The 24,197-nt window shown below is 40.1% G+C and overlaps 1 protein-coding gene across 8 annotated transcripts in view; it reads right to left on the minus strand.

Annotated features, from left to right (window-relative positions):
* The window catches only part of LOC139753730 (tuberin-like), a 582,506-nt gene that overhangs the window by 538,319 nt on the left and 19,990 nt on the right, over positions 1 to 24,197 (minus strand). For 7 of the 8 annotated variants that reach the window (XM_071670514.1, XM_071670517.1, XM_071670516.1 and 4 more), the window contains exons 3-5: positions 21,492 to 21,633; positions 4,140 to 4,294; positions 3,843 to 4,015 (exon numbers count right to left, since the gene is read on the minus strand). In XM_071670514.1, coding sequence (XP_071526615.1) covers positions 3,843 to 4,015; positions 4,140 to 4,294; positions 21,492 to 21,633 — 470 coding nt within the window. Of the gene's footprint in view, positions 1 to 3,842; positions 4,016 to 4,139; positions 4,295 to 21,491; positions 21,634 to 24,197 lie in introns of those variants that run through there. The other variant, XM_071670520.1, reaches the window with a different exon arrangement.

The raw sequence follows: 24,197 nt of genomic DNA on the forward strand, positions 1-24,197 counted from the left end.
GTGTTACCCTCATGCCACTGCAAGTGTAGAGTCACCTCTGGCAAGGTTGTATCACTGGGAGAATAGTCTTGCAAAAAGAACTTCTCACTTCAAAGGAGTCCATCATTTCCTTGCAACTTTGGAAAGGAGGTCCTACGTACACTAAGGCCCTTTCTTAATACAGGGCCCTAGGGAAGTTGTAAATAAATAATTTTTTCAATTTATCTATACCTTTGATGCCAGTTCCCAATGGGAACTCCCATTAAGTATGTGGCCACAGCAAAAGTGTCTTCATTTATCCCTGTCCTTACATGGTTTCCTCGCATACACCATTCCAACTATTCTTCACCATTTCTTTCCCTTCAGTGCTCTTCCACTTTATTTCCACAATTCACAGGTGGGCTTCCTTTCACCAACTCCTTTCATTGTACTACCATACACCCTCCATATGCCCAAACCACTTCTTTATATTCCCTGCCCTTCCAAATCTTTCATATACCCCCTTATTTCTTTCTTCATTCCATCTAGTCATACCACATTGCTCATTTCCACAGCCTAGATTCTTGACTTCTGTAACTCATTTAATGGCTATGTTTGGGCTGCATAGGTTCAAGGTCTTGAAGACTATGCTGTCCCTTAATCCTTTCTTCAATTCCATACTTACACTTCTACCTTTCATTATTCTATTAAGGGACCAAAGAACTTTTCCACCCAGCAATGCTCTCTCCCTTATCTCTCCTTCCATATCACAAAACTTATCCAAGATGGCCCCCCAATTACTTGAATTCTGTCACCTCTTTCAGTTGTTCTCCCCCCATATCCACAACAAAGTTTAGTACACTTTCTCAATCTACAAGAATGCAAAATCTATACTTTCACTCCTTTTCCTTTAAACCACCATTATTTTACTTTAACTCACATCTACCTTCAATTGCCTATGTTTACAAACATCATAAACCATACTTACACCTTCTGCTATTCCTCTTCTATTTCAGAAAACAACAAATAATCATTTGTAAACAGGCAACATAGCTCACCACCATACTCCATCTCTGCACTCCAAATGTTGCTTTATTCACAAATAAACTTTCAGGATTCAATCATACAGAGATCCCTTGGTGACCATGGAGGTTATGTTTTGTAACTAGCAAAATGCTGGTTAGCGAGCGACGGGGCTTTTGGGAAAAAGGAGGGTTATGGGGAGTGACCCATGAGAGACATACCTCAAGTTTTATAATAAATACTTCAGCAACAACATGCTTATTCTACAAAAGTACAAGGAAATGATATATATAACTGTAGAAAAAATAAAGAAGAATTACTGTACAGAATAATGGCAGTACATCACCAATGATGCTGTGTGCTAGGACTCTGCAGCTTCATTTCTGTTTATGGTGTCCATTGTTGACTCGCTAACAAGAAAAATTCCACCTAATAGACATTGTACTTTCGCCACATACAAAGCAATCAAGCAAGTCTCTCTTTTCCTTTTATGACATCACTCTCCTTGCCCTCCTTGAAGTAGCACAACTACCATCACTAACTTTATGCTTTGGGGCCATATCTAAGGGCATAAAGCAATAAAGTTAAAAGTTATCAAAAGTTTGCAACGCAAAGATATCATCTGGATCACTCATTTTTACGATGCTCTTCCCACCTACTTGATACCCTATTTCCCTAGAGCCTCTATAAACCATTACTAGGTTATGTGGGTATCTTGCCTCTATCATGTAGTGATCAAACATCCCACTACCAGCCCCTCTCTGCACATTCACATAATGAACATAATCCAAGCATCTTTACAAAAAAAGTATGTCGATACATCTAAACATGTATTAATGTATATGTCTGTGTATGTATATTTATGTATACATTGAAATGGATATGTATGTATATGTGCGTGTGTGGGCGTTTATGTATATACATGTGTATTTGGGTGGGTTGGGCCATTCCTTGTCTGTTTCCTTGCACTAACTTGCTAATGCAAGAGATGGCAGTTAAGTATAATTAAATAAATTTAAACAGCATAAAGTGGTGCCTGGAACCATCTCATCAAAAGAGGGTTACTGGGCTAGTACTGCCATCTTTTTCTTACAAGCACCATACACCTATTCACACCTTGCTTATCTTTTCACACAAGCATTCTTCCCAACTCCTGTCCACTCAAACATTTTGAAGTATAATCATGACAAGAGTCCAACAAATTGATGGTTCTTCGTTTCTGGCATCGAGTGCTGGGAATCTCCGGGTTTTCACCTAACTCTACTGCCATCAAGATGGAGGGCTCTGACAGTAGTAGTACCGGCCCATCCTACAACCTTTCCCTCTCTGTTAGACCCTCCTCCTTTTCTATTCACTTTACCAACACCCATGGTCTCTCTAGCAACCTCTCCTCTGTTAAGCACAATCTGTCTAGTACCTCTTTTCATATCTTACTACTCTATGAGAAACGGTAAGAGTTTAATGATGTTCTCAGTCCTTTTTCATATCCAACTATAATCTCCACTCATGATTCTGGTTCAAAGATTGTGTCTGTGCTTATTCCAATATCAACACACCTATTGCATGCCTCAAGGACCTTGATTTCCCAAACTTCAGTGTTATGTGGCTCAAGGTCCATTCCCTAACTTTTCCTCCGTTTCACCTATTGCTCCCATAATCCTACAAATCTTATATCTTTCTTCAACTATCTCCCTTGCCATGAAATTGTACGAAACTCACCCACAGGCCAAGATCTCCTACCTCAGGGAGTTCCACATTCGTCATATGGAATGATTGAATTCCTCATGTTCTCCATTCTCAATGATTTACAGCAAATTCTCTCTCACCGTACCCATATTCTTGACCACTATGAACACTGTCCTAGTATTCTGGATCTGTTTTTACCTCTTGTCCATAGTGTTGTAACTACACAATCCCACCTCCAATTGGCTCATCTGATCACATTCTCATAAATGTATACATTTTAATGGCACCTCCCCTTCCAGTAGCCCCTCTTAAGCATAAATATTGTTACCTCAACAAAGCTGACTGGAATAACTTCCATAACCTATTTCCCGACTTTCCTTGGGTAAAAGATTTGGGCATGATAATCTTCAGTGAGGTGTATGAAATCTAGTTAAGTTTAATGTTGTGAAGACACAGTTTCTACCCATCTCTCTATCAAAAACTCCTCATAACTCATCTCTCCTTTGATGGTTCTATATTTCTATCTCTTGACTCAATGAAGATGCTTGATATTAATGTAACATCCACTCATACTTGGATACCCTAAATTACAGGAATACCTAAGTCTACCTCTAAGAAACTGTTAGTCCTGTTTAGATTTCGAAACTTCATTACTTCTGATCAGTTACTCCGTTTACACAAAGGATTGATTTGTCCTTGCATGGAGTACTGCTCATGCATCTGGGGATGTTCTAGCTAGAAAATGCAATACTCGGCAGGCTGCTGCATCACATGATTACTGTGTGGCCACTGGCAACCCAAGGGTGGGCCATTTTGATAACTGTTTCTTTCCCTACATGCTGAAGCTTTGGAACTCTCAACCTTTTTATGTCTTTCCTAATACCTAATAACTTCCCTAAAAGACAGATTTTTCACTTCCTCCAAAGTTTATACTTTCCCTTGTCTTTTCTTTAGCTTGTTCATAATCCTCTCAATATTTCAGTTAAGGCCCGGTATTAATGTGGATTTTTTTCATGACTGGAGCCTAAGAAAGAAAAAACTAGCATGTGTAAACTACACAAGTATTCAGAACAAATATGAAACTCTCTGTTCACATGACAGTTCAACAATAGCTACTGTACATTAAAAAAATATTGTGTAAAAAATTTCTAAACAAGAAATAACAAACACATAACCTGTTGTTACTATAGACATTGGTGAGTATAGTCAGTGCCTTCATCTTTATACTGGTTCTGGTATCAAGGCAATAATGGTGGCTTAGCAATGCCCTCAAGTTGACTAGCCAGAGGGGGTGGAAAGGATTTATGATCTTTGCTTGGTAATCGAGCAACTTGACAACAGAGTCTTCCTGCAGACAACAAACATTTTAACAGGTCACTTTATAAGTAAAATCAATTCTTCAAATGTCATTACAGCAAAAGACTACTACAAAAATCAATCACTCAATTTGTAATAATGCTTTCTTTACTTACTGGCCATAGATGAGAATATAGGTCAACCAAGAAATAAAACCTTTCCAGTGATCCCCTGAACTCCTGCTTCTCAACAAGCTGTTCTATTGTGTCCATTGTGTCCATAAGCACAGACAAAATGGTAGTTTTTTCAGTACTATCATCTTCAAGACAAACTGTAAATTGAAAAATAAACCTAGTAAAAATGAACCTAAAAATGAAAGCTTTCTCAATACAGTATTACAAAATGGAACAAAAAATTCTTGGACCCACAACGATTACTGTGAAAACACTGAAACTGTAACATGTTTATAGCTTTTAAAGCTGCAATTTAACAATTTCTAAGGATCTAATTCCCTTCATTTCTTATTTTAGGACTCCAATAGTTAACTTAATTTCATATCAGTTAACATTAGTATACAACCATTCAAAATGGTCTACTTTCCAATTATGATAATTGCAGCGCATTTCATCTTTACAATAAATTGAAAATTTCTTATCCATATCAGCATTACCATTTATTCTATTCTTTCTACAACTTTCTTAGGTTTCTTATCTTTGTATGGCAGCATCAAGAATAAACAAATGTGCTTATAATGATAAATCCTTGTCTGACTGCTAATGTTCCTATTTTTTATACTTAACTGCCCTTTCCCCTGTTAGCAAGGAGGCAAAGAAAGGCTGCATCTGCGCACACATCCATTCTCTATCTGTCACATGCAATGCAGAGAAACAACGTCTCCCTATCCACAGCCATGCCCCACAGACCTTTCCAAGGTTTATCCCACATGCTTCACATGCCCTGGTTCAGTCCACTGACAGCACGTCTACCCTGTGTACCACATCGTTCCAGTTCACTTTATCCCTTACACATCTTTCACTTCCTACATGTTCATGCCCCAATTGCTTAAAATCTTCTTTCACTCTATCCTTCCATCTCTAACACTGTCTCCCCATTCTCTCCACTATATCTTCAAACATACCTATTTTTGCCCTCCTAGATAATGATCTCTCTTTTTACACATTCTTGAATGCTCCCAGAACCTTCACCCACTCTATGTGTCTCCTGCTTCCATGGTTTCACTCGCTGCATATCCATTCCCAGGTATCTAAAACACTTCACTTCCATCAAATCTTCTCAATTCAAACTCATACTTCAACTAACCTGTTCCTCCACTCTACTACACCTAATAATCTTGCTTACATTCACATTTCCACTCAACTTCTTTCACACAACCTTCCAAACTCAGACACCAACTTTTGTAATTTATCACATGAATCTGCCATCAGTTTTTTATCAACAAAAAACCAATGACCCACTTCCAAGGCCCTCTCATTCCCTACAGACTGCATGCTCACCCCTCTCTCTTTAACAGCTGCACACCATCCACAAAGAAATTAAATATCCATGGTGGCATCACTCCCCTTGCCTAATAACAACCTTCACTTGGAACCATTCACTCTCCTCTCTTCCTATTCATATATATGCCTCACACCTTTGATTAAGCTTCTCTGCTTCTAGCAGTTTCCACAACATATATTCTTAAGACCTTCCACAAAGCATCTCTGTCAACCCCATCATATGCTTTTTTGAGATCCATGAAAGTCACATATAAATCCATCCATTTCTCTAAGGACTTCTCAAACACATTCTTCAAAGCAAACATGTGAACCACACATCCTCTATTACTTCTGAAACCACACTGCTTCTCCCTAATCTGATGCTCTGTACATGCCTTCACTCATTCAATCACTACCCTCCCATACAACTTACCAGGTACATGCAACAAACTTTTTTTTTTTTTTTTTGCCGCTGTCTCCTGCGTTTGCGAGGTAGCGCAAGGAAACAGACGAAAGAAATGGCCCAACCCACCCCCATACACATGTATATACATGCAAATATACATACCTACACAGCTTTCCATGGTTTACCCCAGACACTTCACATGCCTTGATTCAATCCACTGACAGCACGTCAACCCCGGTATACCACATCGCTCCAATTCACTCTATTCCTTGCCCTCCTTTCACCCTCCTGCATGTTCAGGCCCCGATCACCCAAAATCTTTTTCACTCCATCTTCCCACCTCCAATTTGGTCTCCCTCTTGTCCTCGTTCCCTCCACCTCAGACACATATATTCTCTTGGACAATCTTTCCTCACTCATTCTCTCCATGTGCCCGAACCATGTCAAAACACCCTCTTCTGCTCTCTCAACCATGCTCTTTTTATTTCCACACATCTCTCTTACCCTTACATTACTTACTCGATCAAACCACCTCACACCACACATTGTCCTCAAACATCTCATTTCCAGCACATCCATCCTCCTGCGCACAACTCTATCCATAGCCCACGCCTCGCAACCATACAACATTGTTGGAACCACTATTCCTTCAAACATACCCATTTTTGCTTTCCGAGATAACGTTCTCGACTTCCACACATTCTTCAAGGCTCCCAGAATTTTCGCCCCCTCCCCCACCCTATGATCCACTTCCGCTTCCATGGTTCCATCCGCTGCCAGATCCACTCCCAGATATCTAAAACACTTCACTTCCTCCAGTTTTTCTCCATTCAAACTCACCTCCCAATTGACTTGATCCTCAACCCTACTGTACCTAATAACCTTGCTCTTATTCACATTTACTCTTAACTTTCTTCTTTCACACACTTTACCAAACTCAGTCACCAGCTTCTGCAGTTTCTCACATGAATCAGCCACCAGCGCTGTATCATCAGCGAACAACAACTGACTCACTTCCCAAGCTCTCTCATCCCCAACAGACTTCATATTTGCCCCTCTTTCCAAAACTCTTGCATTCACCTCCCTAACCACCCCATCCATAAACAAATTAAACAACCATGGAGACATCACACACCCCTGCCGCAAACCTACATTCACTGAGAACCAATCACTTTCCTCTCTTCCTACACGTACACATGCCTTACATCCTCGATAAAAACTTTTCACTGCTTCTAACAACTTGCCTCCCACACCATATATTCTTAATACCTTCCACAGGGCATCTCTATCAACTCTATCATATGCCTTCTCCAGATCCATAAATGCTACATACAAATCCATTTGCTTTTCTAAGTATTTCTCACATACATTCTTCAAAGCAAACACCTGATCTACACATCCTCTACCACCTCTGAAACCACACTGCTCTTCCCCAATCTGATGCTCTGTACATGCCTTCACCCTCTCAATCAATACCCTCCCATATAATTTACCAGGAATACTCAACAAACTTATACCTCTGTAATTTGAGCACTGGAAGGAGGTAAATAGGGTGCGTAAGACAAGGGAGCAAATGGGAACTTCAGTGAAGGGCGTAAATGGGGAGGTGATAACAAGTAGCGGTGATGTGAGAAGGAGATGGAATGAGTATTTTGAAGGTTTGTTGAATGTGTCTGATGACAGAGTGGCAGATATAGGGTGTTTTGGTCGAGGTGGTGTGCAAAGTGAGAGGGTTAGGGAAAATGATTTGGTAAACAGAGAAGAGGTAGTAAAAGCTTTGCGGAAGATGAAAGCCGGCAAGGCAGCAGGTTTGGATGGTATTGCAGTGGAATTTATTAAGAAAGGGGGTGACTGTATTGTTGACTGGTTGGTAAGGTTATTTAATGTATGTATGACTCATGGTGAGGTGCCTGAGGATTGGCGGAATGCGTGCATAGTGCCATTGTACAAAGGCAAAGGGGATAAGAGTGAGTGCTCAAATTACAGAGGTATAAGTTTGTTGAGTATTCCTGGTAAATTATATGGGAGGGTATTGATTGAGAGGGTGAAGGCATGTACAGAGCATCAGATTGGGGAAGAGCAGTGCGGTTTCAGAAGTGGTAGAGGATGTGTGGATCAGGTGTTTGCTTTGAAGAATGTATGTGAGAAATACTTAGAAAAGCAAATGGATTTGTATGTAGCATTTATGGATCTGGAGAAGGCATATGATAGAGTTGATAGAGATGCTCTGTGGAAGGTATTAAGAATATATGGTGTGGGAGGCAAGTTGTTAGAAGCAGTGAAAAGTTTTTATCGAGGATGTAAGGCATGTGTACGTGTAGGAAGAGAGGAAAGTGATTGGTTCTCAGTGAATGTAGGTTTGCGGCAGGGGTGTGTGATGTCTCCATGGTTGTTTAATTTGTTTATGGATGGGGTTGTAAAGGAGGTAAATGCAAGAGTCCTGGAAAGAGGGGCAAGTATGAAGTCTGTTGGGGATGAGAGAGCTTGGGAAGTGAGTCAATTGTTGTTCGCTGATGATACAGCGCTGGTGGCTGATTCATGTGAGAAACTGCAGAAGCTGGTGACTGAGTTTGGTAAAGTGTGTGGAAGAAGAAAGTTGAGAGTAAATGTGAATAAGAGCAAGGTTATTAGGTACAGTAGGGGTGAGGGTCAAGTCAATTGGGAGGTGAGTTTGAATGGAGAAAAACTGGAGGAAGTGAAGTGCTTTAGATATCTGGGAGTGGATCTGTCAGCGGATGGAACCATGGAAGCGGAAGTGGATCATAGGGTGGGGGAGGGGGCGAAAATTTTGGGAGCCTTGAAAAATGTGTGGAAGTCGAGAACATTATCTCGGAAAGCAAAAATGGGTATGTTTGAGGGAATAGTGGTTCCAACAATGCTGTATGGTTGCGAGGCGTGGGCTATGGATAGAGATGTGCGCAGGAGGATGGATGTGCTGGAAATGAGATGTTTGAGGACAATGTGTGGTGTGAGGTGGTTTGATCGAGTAAGTAACGTAAGGGTAAGAGAGATGTGTGGAAATAAAAAGAGCGTGGTTGAGAGAGCAGAAGAGGGTGTTTTGAAATGGTTTGGGCACATGGAGAGAATGAGTGAGGAGAGATTGACCAAGAGGATATATGTGTCGGAGGTGGAGGGAACGAGGAGAAGAGGGAGACCAAATTGGAGGTGGAAAGATGGAGTGAAAAAGATTTTGTGTGATCGGGGCCTGAACATGCAGGAGGGTGAAAGGAGGGCAAGAAATAGAGTGAATTGGAGTCATGTGGTATATAGGGGTTGACGTGCTGTCAGTGGATTGAAGCAAGGCATGTGAAGCGTCTGGGGTAAACCATTGGAAAGCTGTGTAGGTATGTATATTTGCGTGTGTGGACGTGTGTATGTACATGTGTATGGGGGGGGGGGGTTGGGCCATTTCTTTCGTCTGTTTCCTTGCGCTACCTCGCAAACGCGGGAGACAGCGACAAAGTATAAAAAAAAAAAAAAAAAAAAAAAAATTTGAGCACTCACCCTTATCCCCTTTGCCTTTGTACAATGGCACTATGCACGCATTCCGCCAATCCTCAGGCACCTCACCATGAGTCATACATACATTAAATAACCTTACCAACCAGTCAACAATACAGTCACCCCCTTTTTTAATAAATTCCACTGCAATACCATCCAAACCTGCTGCCTTGCCGGCTTTCATCTTCCGCAAAGCTTTCACTACCTCTTCTCTTTTTACCAAATCATTTTCCCTAACCCTCTCACTTTGCACACCACCTCGACCAAAACACCCTATATCTGCCACTCTATCATCAAACACATTCAACAAACCTTCAAAATACTCACTCCATCTCCTCCTCACATCACCACTACTTGTTATCACCTCCCCATTTGCGCCCTTCACTGAAGTACCCATTTGCTCCCTTGTCTTACGCACTTTATTTACCTCCTTCCAGAACATCTTTTTATTCTCCCTAAAATTTAATGATACTCTCTCACCCCAACTCTCATTTGCCCTTTTTTTCACCTCTTGCACCTTTCTCTTGACCTCCTGTCTCTTTCTTTTATACATCTCCCACTCAATTTCATTTTTTCCCTGCAAAAATCTCTCTTCTCTTTCACTAATACTCCTACTTCTTCATCCCACCACTCACTACCCTTTCTAACCAACCCACCTCCCACTCTTCTCATGCCACAAGCATCTTTTGCGCAATCCATCACTGATTCCCTAAATACATCCCATTCCTCCCCCACTCCCCTTACTTCCATTGTTCTCACCTTTTTCCATTCTGTACTCAGTCTCTCCTGGTACTTCCTCACACAGGTCTCCTTCCCAAGCTCACTTACTCTCACCACCCTCTTCACCCCAACATTCACTCTTCTTTTCTGAAAACCCATACAAATCTTCACCTTAGCCTCCACAAGATAATGATCAGACATCCCTCCAGTTGCACCTCTCAGCACATTAACATCCAAAAGTCTCTCTTTCGCACGCCTGTCAATTAACACGTAATCCAATAACGCTCTCTGGCCATCTCTCCTACTTACATAAGTATACTTATACAAACTTATACCTCTGAAATCTGAACACTCACCTTCATCCCCCTTGCCTTTATACAATTGTTCTATACATGCAACTGCTCTGTACATCCTCAGGTACCTTAACATGATCCATACATACACTGGAAATCCTAAATAATCAAAGAACACATTAATCCCCTTTCTTTAATTCAGCAGCAATACCATCCACTCCAGCTGCCTTGTCACATTTCATCCTTCATAAGGCTTCCACCACTTCTCTCTTCACCAAACATTCTCCATGACTATCACTTTGCATAACACCCCAACCTAAACAATGTACATTTGCTATTCTATCATTAAACACATTTAATATACTTAAGAAACATTTATTCCATCTCCTCCTTACTTTATCACTACCTGTTACCACTTCCTCTTTGCCTCCTTCTCCTATTTTCCTATATGTCCTCTTGTTTTTCACAAATTGTTAATCTTCCAAAACATCATCTTTTTCTTCCTAAGGTTTACCAATACTCACTCACCCCAACTCTTGTCTGCCATCTTTTACAACCAAAGCACCTACCTCTCGACTTCCTGCTGCTTTCTCCGATACATCCCCTGATCATTTGCACTCCTACCACTTGCTATGCTTTCTAACCTACCCATTTCTAGGAGTAAAGAATTTTCAGTCCCCTACTAAAGCTCCATTTAGTTGTCTTGTTCAACACACATGAAACATGCAGGTAATATTCTTTCTACTCTATTCTTTACTTCCAAAAAAAAGACACCAAATTCTAGAGGTAAAATCTTTACAAAACAATCAAATGCAAACCTTTTACATTATAATAAGCTGATATGCTTACATTATCTTTACTAACCATTAATCTACCTTTCTTTTGGGTGGTATATCTTTCAAATCATATGGGAGGGTATTGATTGAGAGGGTGAAAGCATATACAAAGCATCAGATTGGGGAAGAGCAGTGTGGTTTCAGAAGTGGTAGAGGATGTGTGGATCAGGTGTTTGCTTTGAAGAATGTATGCGAGAAATACTGAGAAAAGCAAATGGATTTGTATGTAGGATTTATGAATCTGGAGAAGGCATATGATAGAGTTGATAGAGATGCTCTGTGGAAGGTATTAAGAATATATGGTGTGGGAGGCAAGTTGTTAGAAAAGTGGAAAGTTTTCATCGAGGATGTAAGGCATGTGTACGAGTAGGAAGAGAGGAAAGTGATTGGTTCTCAGTGAATGCTGGTTTGCGGCAGGGGTGCGTGATGTCTCCATGGTTGTTTAATTTGTTTATGGATGGGGTTGTTAGGGAGATGAATGCAAAAGTTTTGGAAAGAGGGGCAGGTATGCAGTCTGTTGTGGATGAGAGAGCTTGGGAAGCGAGTCAGTTGTTATTCACTGATGATACAGCGCTGGTGGTTGATTCAGGTGAGAAACTGCAGAAGCTGGTGACTGAGTTTGGTAAAGTGTGTGTAAGAAGAAAGTGAGAGTAAATGTGAATAAGAGCAAGGTTATTAGGTACAGTAGGGTTGAGGGACAAGTCAATTGGGAGGTTAGTTTGAATGGAGAAAAACTGGAGGAAGTGAAGTGTTTTACATATTTGAGTGTGGATTTGGCAGCGGATGGAACCATGGAAATGGAGGTGAATCATAGGGTGGGGGAGGGGGCAAAAGTTCCGGGAGCATTGAAAAATGTGTGGAAGTCGAGAAAGTCATCTTGGAAAGCAAAAATGGGTATGTTTGAGGACAATATGCAGTGTGAGGTGGTTTGATCGAGTACATAATGAAAGGGTAAGAGAGATGTGTGGTAACAGGAGGAGTGTGGTTGAGAGAGCAGAAGAGGGTGTTTTGATACCGTTTGGTCACATGGAAAGAATGAGTGAGGAAAGATCAATCTTCCTCACCACATTTTGTCTTCAACCATTTAATTTCCAAAATATTCACCCCATTCAGTACCTTCTCATCAAGAACCCAAGCCATGCATCTACACAACACCTATGGGACAAATATACCATCAAACTCGCCCATCTTTTCTGTCATGGACAACAACCTTTCTTTTCACACATTCATTAATGACCCCAGGACCTTAGCCCCTCATCCACCTTATCACTCACTCCACCTTCCATGGCTCCATTTGCTACCATGTCCCCTCCCAGGTACCTAAAACACCACACATCCTCAAGGTTCTCTCCATGCAAACTCACACTCCAACTAACCCAATTCTCTTCACTGCTAAGCTTAATAGCCTTGCTTTTATTCATGTTTACTCTCAAATTTCTCCTTTCACAAACTCTACTAAAATAAGACACCAGCTTCTGCAGTTTCTCACTTGAATCTGACACCAGTTATCAGTAAAAATCTGACCCGCCCTGCAGGCCCCCACCTGCAACAAACTTCATACCTGTTCCTCTTTCAAAGATTCATGCATTCACCTCCCTCAACATCCCACCCATTAACAAATAAAATAACCATGGTGACATTACAAAGCCCTGCCACAGTCCTGCCTTTAATTGGGACTACTCATCCTCCTCTCTTCCTACTTACACACATGTCTTACTCTTGATAAAAGCTCTTCATTGCTTAGAGCAGCTTTCTTCCCACACCATATGTTCATAATACCTTCTACAGGGCATCTCTATCAATCTTATCATACACTTTCTCCAGATCTAATAAAACACACACAAATCCTTTTGCTTCTTTAAGTATTTCTCAATTTTTTCAAGAACACACCTGATCCACACATCGCCTATCACTCTTGAAGCCACAGTGTTCCAATTCAATCTGAGGCTCTGTCACATGCCATCACCCTCTACATCAATAAACTTCCCTACATATTACAAGGTGCATTTATTTATTACTTATTTATTTATTTATTTTGCTTTGTCGCTGTCTCCTGTGTTAGCAAGGTAGCGCAAGGAAACATACGAAAGAATGGCCCAACCTACCCACATACACATGTATATACATACACGTCCACACACGCAAATATACATACCAATACATCTCAACATATACATATATATACACACACAGACATATATATACACATGTACATAATTCATACTGTCTGCCTTTATTCATTCCCATCGCCACCTCGCCACACATGAAATAAAAAACCCTCCCCCCTCATGTGTGCGAGGTAGTGCTAGGAAAAGACAACAAAGGCCACATTCGTTCACACTCAGTCTCTAGCTGTCATGTAATAATACAAGGTGCAAACAACATACTTATAATTTTGTAAATTGAACATTCACGCTTGTTTCCCTTATATCTTTAAACAATATGTGCATTATGCCAATCCTAGGGCACCACAAAGATGACCCATACATGGAATGAAAATAATAACTAATCAACAACACAGTCACCACCTTTTTAAGACATTCAACCTTAATCTTATTCATTCCTTACCACAATTCATCTAATCCAAAACTTTCACCACTTTTTCCCCTTTTCACCAAAGCATTCACTATGACTCTTGCACTTCATATACTTCTGCAAGTCCAAAACATCTTCCACCTGCCCCTCTCTCTCTCTCTCTCTCTCTCTCTCTCTCTCTCTCTCTCTCTCTCTCTCTCTCTCTCTCTCTCTCTCTCTAAAAACATTAAAAAATCCTTCAGAATGCATACCCCTCCTCTTCACCTCATTTCTTCCTAATATTATTTGTACTCCTTTAAGTTGACTCCATCTCTTAACTGGACTCTTTCTTAATCCATTCACCTTCCTCTTGACCACCTTTTCTTTTCTTTTGCACATCTTTTTGCATGCACTTCTTTGCAAACTGTGCTCATACACATCTCTCTTCAATAATAACTCAACTTCATCCCATCACTCACAACCCTTTCTTACCTATCCACATCCCACCTACACCATGTCACACACTTCTCTTGCAAATGTAAGCAGTGCTTCCCTAAGTACCTCCCATTCCTCACTTACTACCCTGGCTTCATTACCTTTACCTTTCGTCATTCTACAATCACTCTCTCCTGGTATCTCTTCATATATGTTTGCATACTGTAAAAACATGAGTGTGCAGGATGCAAGTTTGACTTTTATGAATGAGATTAGCAAACATTTAGACAGACATAACTCACAAGCAAGAATCTTATATGTTACTTTTATCTCTGCTTTTAATAAAATCCAGTCACATATTTTGTTAGATAAATCATTAGGGATGGATGTAAAATGGATCTTAAGCTTTTTAACACAAAGACCACAGTATACCAAGATAAATAACGCTAAGTTCAATGTAATTTTTACCAATACAGGTGCACCCAAGGATGTCTGTATACTTATGACTGTAAAAGTGTTTTTGGCAACTGCACTATTCTTAAATATGCTGATATGGTGATTACAGGAAAAATTTTAAATGACAATTGTAATAATTATATTGCATAGTTTAGCTGTTTTGTAGAGTGGTGTAAAACAAATTATCTGCACTTGAATGTAAAGAAAACTACTGAGATGATAATCAATTTCAAGGCAAATTTACATGTACCAGACTTAATTACTATTGAGGGAAATGTAGAAACAGTGGCTTGATTACAATTGAAGATGAAAATGTAGAAAGAGTGAGTCAGTACAAGTGTCTAGGCTTTACCATAGACTGATAGGGTGTACAAGAAATGTAATCAAAGATTGCACTTTGTATTCATTTATTTATTTTGCTTTGTCGCTGTCTCCCATGTTAGCGAGGTAGCGCAAGGAAACAGATGAAAGAATGGCCCAACCCACCCACATACACATGTATATACATACACGTCCACACACACACACATATACATACCTATACATCTCAATGTACACATACATATACACACACAGACATATACATATATACACATGTACATAATTCATACTGTCTGCCTTTATTTATTCCCATCGCCACTCCGTCATACATGGAATAACAACCCCCTCCCCCCTCATGTAAGCGAGGTAGCGCTAGGAAAAGACAACAAAGGCCCCATTCATTCACACTCAGTCTCTAGCTGTCATGTAATAATGCACCGAAACCACAGCTCCCTTTCCACATCCAGGCCCCACACAACTTTCAATGGTTTACCCTAGACGCTTTACATGCTCTGGTTCAATCCATTGACAGCACGTCGACCCCGGTATACCACATCGTTCCAATTCACTCTATTCCTTGCACATCTTTCACCCTCCTGCATGTTCAGGCCCCAATCACTAAAAATCTTTTTCACTCCATCTTCCCACCTCCAATTTGGTCTCCCACTTCTCCTCGTTCCCTCCACCTCTGACACATATATCCTCTTGGTCAATCTTTCCTCACTCATTCTCTCCATGTGACCAAACCATTTTAAAACACCCTCTTCTGCTCTCTCAACCACACTCTTTTTATTTCCACACATCTCTCTTACCCTTACATCAGTTACTCGATTAAACCACCTGACACCACATACTGTCCTCAAACATCTCATTTCCAGCACATCCACCCTCCTCCGCACAACTCTATCCATAGCCCACGTCTCGCAACCATACAACATTGTTGGAACCACTATTTCTTCAAACATACCCATTTTTGCTTTCCGAGATAATGTTCTTGACTTCCACACATTCTTCAAGGCTCCCAGAATTTTCGCCCCCTCCCCCACCCTATGATTCACTTCCGCTTCCATGGTTCCATCCGCTGCCAGATCCACTTCCAGATATCTAAAACACTTTACTTCCTCCAGTTTTTCTCCATTCAAACTTACCTCCCAATTGACTTGACCCTCAACCCTACTGTACCTAATAACCTTGCTCTTATTCACATTTACTCTTAACTTTCTTCTTTCACACACTTTACCAAACTCAGTCACCAGCTTCTGCAGTTTCTAACATGAATCAGCCACCAACGCTGTACCATCAGTGAACAACAACTGACTCACTTCCCAAGCTCTCTCATCCACAACAGACTGCATACTTGCCCCTTTTTCCAAAACTCTTGCATTCACCTCCCTAACAACCCCATCCATAAACACATTAAACAACCATGGAGACATCACACACCCCTGCCGCAAACCTACATTCACTGAGAACCAATCACTTTCCTCTCTTCCTACACGTACACATGCCTTACATCCTCGATAAAAACTTTTCACTGCTTCTAACAACTTGCCTCCCACACCATATATTCTTAATACCTTCCACAGAGCGTCTCTATCAACTCTATCATATGCCTTCTCCAGATCCATAAATGCTACATACAAATCCATTTACTTTGTACATATCTTAAATAGTCTACATATAGACAATGCAATAATTAATCTTTTTTATAGGTCAACAGTAGAATCAATTCTATGATTTTCACTTACCACCTGGTATGGCAAACTAAACAGGATAGATAAAAATAAACTTGAGAAAATTGTTAAGAAAGCTATGAAACTGGATGCATAAAACATTAAATATGTTGCATCAGGAAAGTGCAATGAAGCAAGTGGAGATCATGCAAGATGCAGCCCATCCTCTAAACCAGTACCATGTATTTTTAAGGTCAGGAAGATGATCATCTCTGCCAATACAGAGCATCAATAGATTCAGGAAATAATTTGTACCAAAATGCATTCAACTATAACCATCTAAAGATGCTGTAACTCCACTGTGATATAGCTTCTGAGTGCAATAGATGATTATGTGATGTGGTACTTTGTGATATTTTATTTCTATTTTATCATTATACTTTTTAACCTTGAACTGAGCTTCTAGCCATAAAGTATTTCATTTTGCATTATGTATACAATTTGACAATAAAGACATATTACCCAAATCCACCCATTTTCATTACCCTCTTCTCACTCATATCATTTCATTGACAATCCTCAAAAAACTTCATCCTTGCCTTCATCAAGCAAGGGTCAAGAATCTCACCAGCTGCCCCTCTCAGCACATTCACATCTAAAAGTCACCTCTGCATGCCTAACAATCGATACATAATCCAATTATGTCCACTTTCCATCATTTCTACTGACACCCAGGTATAATTATGCATGTCCCTTTTCTAAACCAGGTATTCCAAATCACCAGTCCATTTTCAGCACACAGATCTACAAGCTCTTCACCATTTTCATTCACTATACTGGGTACCCCATGCCCTAATCATACCCCAACATTCACATCGCCCATCTCTAATACTGATGCCCTGCATCAAAAATGCTGTCAACCTCACTCCGCTCCATCCAAAACACTCATCTCTCTTTCTTAGTCCTCTCATTTCCAGGTGCATAACCACTAATAACCACCCAACTCTCGTAATCCACTCTCACCTTATGGACGTCAGTCTAAGACTCGCTTCCTTACACTCTTTCATACACTCCCACAACTCCTTCAGCAGCAGTTCTACCCTTTCCTTAGCTCTTACCTTCACACTAACTCATGACTTTACCCCAAGAAACATCATCCAAACCATTTCTCTCCTCAAACATACTACCTATTTCTCCCTTCTCATCTTGGTTACATCCACACACATTTAGACATCCTAGCCTGAGCTTTCAAGGGAGATAAGTATTCCTTCCTTGGTTCCTCCTTATGTTCAAACTTCTAGAAATCAAAATGCAAGGAAGGGAGGGTTTCCAGGCTCCACTCCCATCCACTTCAGTTACTTTTTTCAAAAATATATAACTAGCATTTACGTTACATACAAATACCATCTCAAAATTACATCAGGGTCACAAAAAATACAGAATGTTAGAAAATGTTTGGGCTTGGGACTCAACCTGGGCACACTGAGGAGACTGGTGACTATAATGAAATAAAAAAAAAATAGTTAAATGGACACTGTTCAGTTCTTAGAAATTTGGAATGATGTCTACCTTGTAGTCCCTTTTGCGGGATCATGATAAATCACTGTTTGTAACTGAAGTAAATAACACCTACACTCTTCTTTTCGTCTGTGACAGCTTCTAATTCCTTAAAATGTTCTAACAGCTGTGCAAAGCAAAACATTTTACAGCTTCTAATTCCTTAAAATGTTCTAACAGCTGTGCAAAGCAAAACATTTTACCTAAATACATGCTATAGCTTAGCAAGCTGAATATTTTGGTGAGCACAGTTAGCTGGTCTCTGGTCAGTCTCTCCAATCTGCAGATCAGTGATCTATAACTGACAGGATAGTATTCAAGAGGTTCTGAACACATTCTCTAATACATGTCTACTTCATCTGCCCACTTCTTAAAATCAGGAACACGTCCCATTCCAGAGATTCATTCAAAATGTTTCACATGAGTAAGGAAGAAGCAAAAGCACATACCTTCAGAACAACAGGATTAATCTCAATACTGCCTGAAGCTTATGACCTTTAACTATTTTCCATAAGCTCTCGTCTCCTTCTCTGACATAAAATTTTGTGAAGGTTCCACGAAAGTAGCAGATTTCAATACCTGGAACAGGGTCTTCACATTTAGAAGATAACTTATGGAATTTTGTTCATGTCTTTCTAGGTCACATTTGGCCTTCCACCTGACTGCCTTGGTTAACTCAACTTCTGCCTTACAGTATCTGCAAAAACCTTGTCAGCCTCCCTATACGTTTTCAAAGGCAATGTCACACTTACATTTTAATATGTTGTCATCTTTCCTTTGGCCTTTATTACCAGCTGCAGATGTCTAAGCATGGAATTGGCAAGGTTCCTGAAGTATTCTAGGTACATGTTTTGGGTCCATAGGGTCTTTATCTGAGCAAGGAAAGGCAATGATAAGCTGCTGCAGGAAGTAGCCATCCGATTGTGCATTCTGATAACCCAGTGTGCTTAGAAATCTCATGTACTTAAATAATCATGCTTCCAGGCAAGAATTCAGTCTTTCTCCTCTTTAGAAAGGTTAGAACTAACAATCTTGAAGCAAAGATGGAAGAAATACAGTGCCCAGTATCAAAATTCCCAAAAAGTTGCAGCCAGGAAGAATCAAGAAGGAGCATCCTGCCTGCAAAGTAGCTCGAGGCACATTGAAGCAGGTTGCTTGTGCTCACATCATTAATAACACTATTCTCAGTGATAAAATGCAAGATAAATTTGCCATAAGAGCATCATATGCTTGTACCCCCAAATGAACCTCAGCTGTGTATTGCCTTTGAAAATATATGAGGGACAGACAATTCTTTTTAGACACTATAACATTCCTAAAACTTCATTTTGGGCCTCTGTTCCTTGTAAAAATTTCACAGCATACTTTTTTTACTTGACCTTGCTCATAAAACCATTTATTTAGGATTCCTTCACAGTTATTTGTGCTTAGGTACTGTTATGCTACAAATTCATCCACTATCTATCTCTTTATACTTGAACACAAATATGGTCATGCACCAAATGCTTTTCCAGATACATAGTTTGGATGGAGTAAGAAGAAAGAGAAAAGCAAAACTAGGGAAAGAGAGTCTAGAGATGGAGTGTGGGGGTGAGGTATGGTGGCTAGTGGCAAGCTTGTTTGTTGTTGATACTGTGTAGTTTGTCAAGACTGAAGAGGAGTTGAAGAAGGTTGTAAGTGTGTTTTATGATGCATGTATAGATCAGCAACTGACGATAAATGCAAGTAAAAGTAAAGTAATGGTGTCTGACAGAAAACAAATTGAAAGTACAGATTTTGCCAAGCCCTACTGAGTGAGAAAAGAAAGTGTACTAAATGTCTTATAGATATGGGGGGGGTGGGGGATACTGGAAAATGAGAGAATTTAAGTATTTGGGAGTCATCATGGGTAAGTTTGGTGGTATGACGTAAGAAATAAGGGAAAGAGCAGTACGTGGTAGAAGAGTCACTGGTCCCTTGATAATGAAGGGAACGAGTGTAATTATGGAAGTGAAGAAATGATTAAGGGACAGCACAGTATTCCCAACCCTGAGCTATGCAGCTAAAACATGAACATGGATTGAGTCCCAGTGGTCATGAAATGAAATCAGGCTGTGGAAATAAGCTGTCTGAGAGGAGCACGTGGAATGAAGAAAGAAATGAGGGATGTGAACAAGAGATTTGGTATGGCAAGGAATGCAAAGGGAATGAATTGTGAAATGGTATAGTGGGTGAAACATAATATCTGGTTGATGGTTTGGGCATATGAAGAGAATGCAACAAGTGGAAAGAAGTAGATGTGAGAATAGGGCCAACTGTAACCTGGGAAAACAGAGTGGAAGATTACTGCAGGGAGAGAAATGGTGGAACAATGCATGGAATGGTGAATGTGAGGGAAGCATGTAAGGACAGGGATAAGTGGACACACTTTTGCCATGGCCACACCTTGATGCAGGTTCCCTGAGGGAATGGGCATCAGAGATACAGATAAATGTATTTTGTATTCCTAATAAACTTTTAACAAAACTGAGTTTATATTCATACTACTTCCATAGTCAGCCTGCATCAAGTAAACTAGGCTCACTACTACAAACCAATGTACCTTCTAAAGGATCAACATGTCAAATAGCCCGTCTCATTGCTTAGAATGTTTGTTTCCAGTGCAAACTCATTTTTGCACCTTTCCTGAAATTCCATAAATTTCAAATAAATCAAAATTCCTACTTCTCTCCTTCCACCTCACTTACATACCCATGTAATGCCAACTAAACCACAGTGATAAATTTCCACAAACTCCTGCATTTATGATGTAGCTCCAGGAACAGACATAGAAATAGCCTCTAACTCCCATCCACTTTTAAAATGTCATGTATAATGCATCAAAACCAGATCACCCTGTCCATAATCACACCTCAAAGACCTTTCCATGATTTCCCAACAGCTTTCTGTGCTCTGGTTCAACCAATTTATAGCTCACAGCTCCAATTCACCATCCCTTGCATGCCTTGCACCTTCCTGTTCAGGCCCCAAGCCTTCAAAGAATCACTCAATCTTCCTCCCTCCTCATCTGTTTCCTCCTTTTATGTCATCCTTCCCTCATTCATCCTTTTTTATGTCCAAACCATTTCAGCACATACTCTTCAGCTCTCTCATACATACTTTTCTTATTACCAACCTTTTATCTTACCCTACCATTTTTCATTCGATCAGCCCTCCTCACATCATAATAGTGTATGAATAAAACAAAATGAACAAAGGCTTTAAAGTTATTCACTAAAATCTCATTTCCAATAAAAATTTGATTAAATAAGATTTAAAGAAAGATATCTGTTGTCTCTTACTTGTAGACCTAAATGCATTGATCAGCATTTCTATGACAATATTCCAAGAGTGTAGATAAAGCTCAAAGGAACTCCTTGTTACCAACTTCTGTATGCCCAAAGCAACCTCAAAAACCACCAGCACATGACTGTTTTGACTGGCCTGCAAAAAAGTAAAGGAATTAAATAGCATGCAAGAATGGTTATGAGCAAAAACTTCCAGTACAAACTTCTTTGTATACTAATCATTAACCAAACAGGCTTGTATACCTTCAAGAATTTTGGTCAAATACACGTTAGAATTAAACTTTCATTATGTCTGGCATTAAATGGGAGCTGTTTAGTTAATTGCTCTTTAAATACACTGCCCTACAAGTGCATTCATACTCAACTTCTATATCTTAAATTTTCACCATAGCCAAGAGACAAAAGAAGACAAATAACTGTCAAAGTCTGAGATACTGGAACAATGGTATATTCAAGAATAAAAATTTTCAACAATCATTTAATGCTGTCATGTTGAAAGCCTGAATGTTATGGAAAGTCTAGTTCAAAGGGAGGAGGAATCTCCAATGAATTAACGTGTCTGCTTCTTTCTAAAGACCAACACAAGGACAACCCAAAAATTGTGATATCAAATGATACCCTCAACGTAAACCAAATAAACCTTTACACAAAATAAATTTTCCTACTTTCTCATTCCTTGCCCTAACAAATCAACTAAATATTTCTTTATTATTTATATTTCATTATACATAGTTGCTGTCTCCCGCGTCTGTGAGGTAACACATGGAAACAAGAATAGCCCAACCCAACCACATAAGTATATACACATAAACGAATATACATACCTATACATTTCAATGTATACATATATATATATATATATATATATATATATATATATATTTTTTTTTTTTTTTTTTTTTTTTTTTTTTTTTTTTTACTTTGTCGCTGTCTCCCGCGTTTGCGAGGTAGCGCAAGGAAACAGACGAAAGAAATGGCCCAACCCCCCCCCATACACATGTACATACATCCACACACGCAAATATACATACCTACACAGCCTTCCATGGTTTACCCCAGACGCTTCACATGCCTTGATTCAATCCACTGACAGCACGTCAACCCCTGTATACCACATCGCTCCAATTCACTCTATTTCTTGCCCTCCTTTCACCCTCCTGCATGTTCAGGCCCCGATCACACAAAATCTTTTTCACTCCATCTTTCCACCTCCAATTTGGTCTCCCTCTTCTCCTCCTTCCCTCCACCTCCGACACATATATCCTCTTGGTCAATCTTTCCTCACTCATTCTCTCCATGTGCCCAAACCATTTCAAAACACCCTCTTCTGCTCTCTCAACCACGCTCTTTTTATTTCCACACATCTCTCTTACCCTTACGTTACTTACTCGATCAAACCACCTCACACCACACATTGTCCTCAAACATCTCATTTCCAGCACATCCATCCTCCTGCGCACATCTCTATCCATAGCCCACGCCTCGCAACCATACAACATTGTTGGAACCACTATTCCTTCAAACATACCCATTTTTGCTTTCCGAGATAATGTTTTCGACTTCCACACATTTTTCAAGGCTCCCAAAATTTTCGCCCCCTCCCCCACCCTATGATCCACTTCCGCTTCCATGGTTCCATCCGCTGCCAGATCCACTCCCAGATATCTAAAACACTTCACTTCCTCCAGTTTTTCTCCATTCAAACTCACCTCCCAATTGACTTGACCCTCACCCCTACTGTACCTAATAACCTTGCTCTTATTCACATTTACTCTTAACTTTCTTCTTCCACACACTTTACCAAACTCAGTCACCAGCTTCTGCAGTTTCTCACATGAATCAGCCACCAGCGCTGTATCATCAGCGAACAACAACTGACTCACTTCCCAAGCTCTCTCATCCCCAACAGACTTCATACTTGCCCCTCTTTCCAGGACTCTTGCATTTACCTCCCTAACAACCCCATCCATAAACAAATTAAACAACCATGGAGACATCACACACCCCTGCCGCAAACCTACATTCACTGAGAACCAATCACTTTCCTCTCTTCCTACACGTACACATGCCTTACATCCTCGATAAAAACTTTTCACTGCTTCTAACAACTTGCCTCCCACACCATATATTCTTAATACCTTCCACAGAGCATCTCTATCAACTCTATCATATGCCTTCTCCAGATCCATAAATGCTACATACAAATCCATTTGTTTTTCTAAGTATTTCTCACATACATTCTTCAAAGCAAACACCTGATCCACACATCCTCTACCACTTCTGAAACCGCACTGCTCTTCCCCAATCTGATGCTCTGTACATGCCTTCACCCTCTCAATCAATACCCTCCCATATAATTTACCAGGAATACTCAACAAACTTATACCTCTGTAATTTGAGCACTCACTCTTATCCCCCTTTGCCTTTGTACAATGGCACTATGTACGCATTCCGCCAATCCTCAGGCACCTCACCATGAGTCATACAAACATTAAATAACCTTACCAACCAGTCAACAATACAGTCACCCCCCTTTTTAATAAATTCCACTGCAATACCATATATATATATATATATATATATATATATATATATAATTCAATTGAGAGGTGAGTTTGAATGGAGAAAAACTGGAGGAAGTGAGGTGTTTTAGATATCTGGGAGTGGATCTGGCAGCGGATGGAACCATGGAAGCGGAAG

Source organism: Panulirus ornatus, chromosome 15 (assembly GCF_036320965.1).
Source record: "Panulirus ornatus isolate Po-2019 chromosome 15, ASM3632096v1, whole genome shotgun sequence".
NCBI classification, from domain to species: Eukaryota; Metazoa; Arthropoda; class Malacostraca; order Decapoda; family Palinuridae; genus Panulirus; species Panulirus ornatus.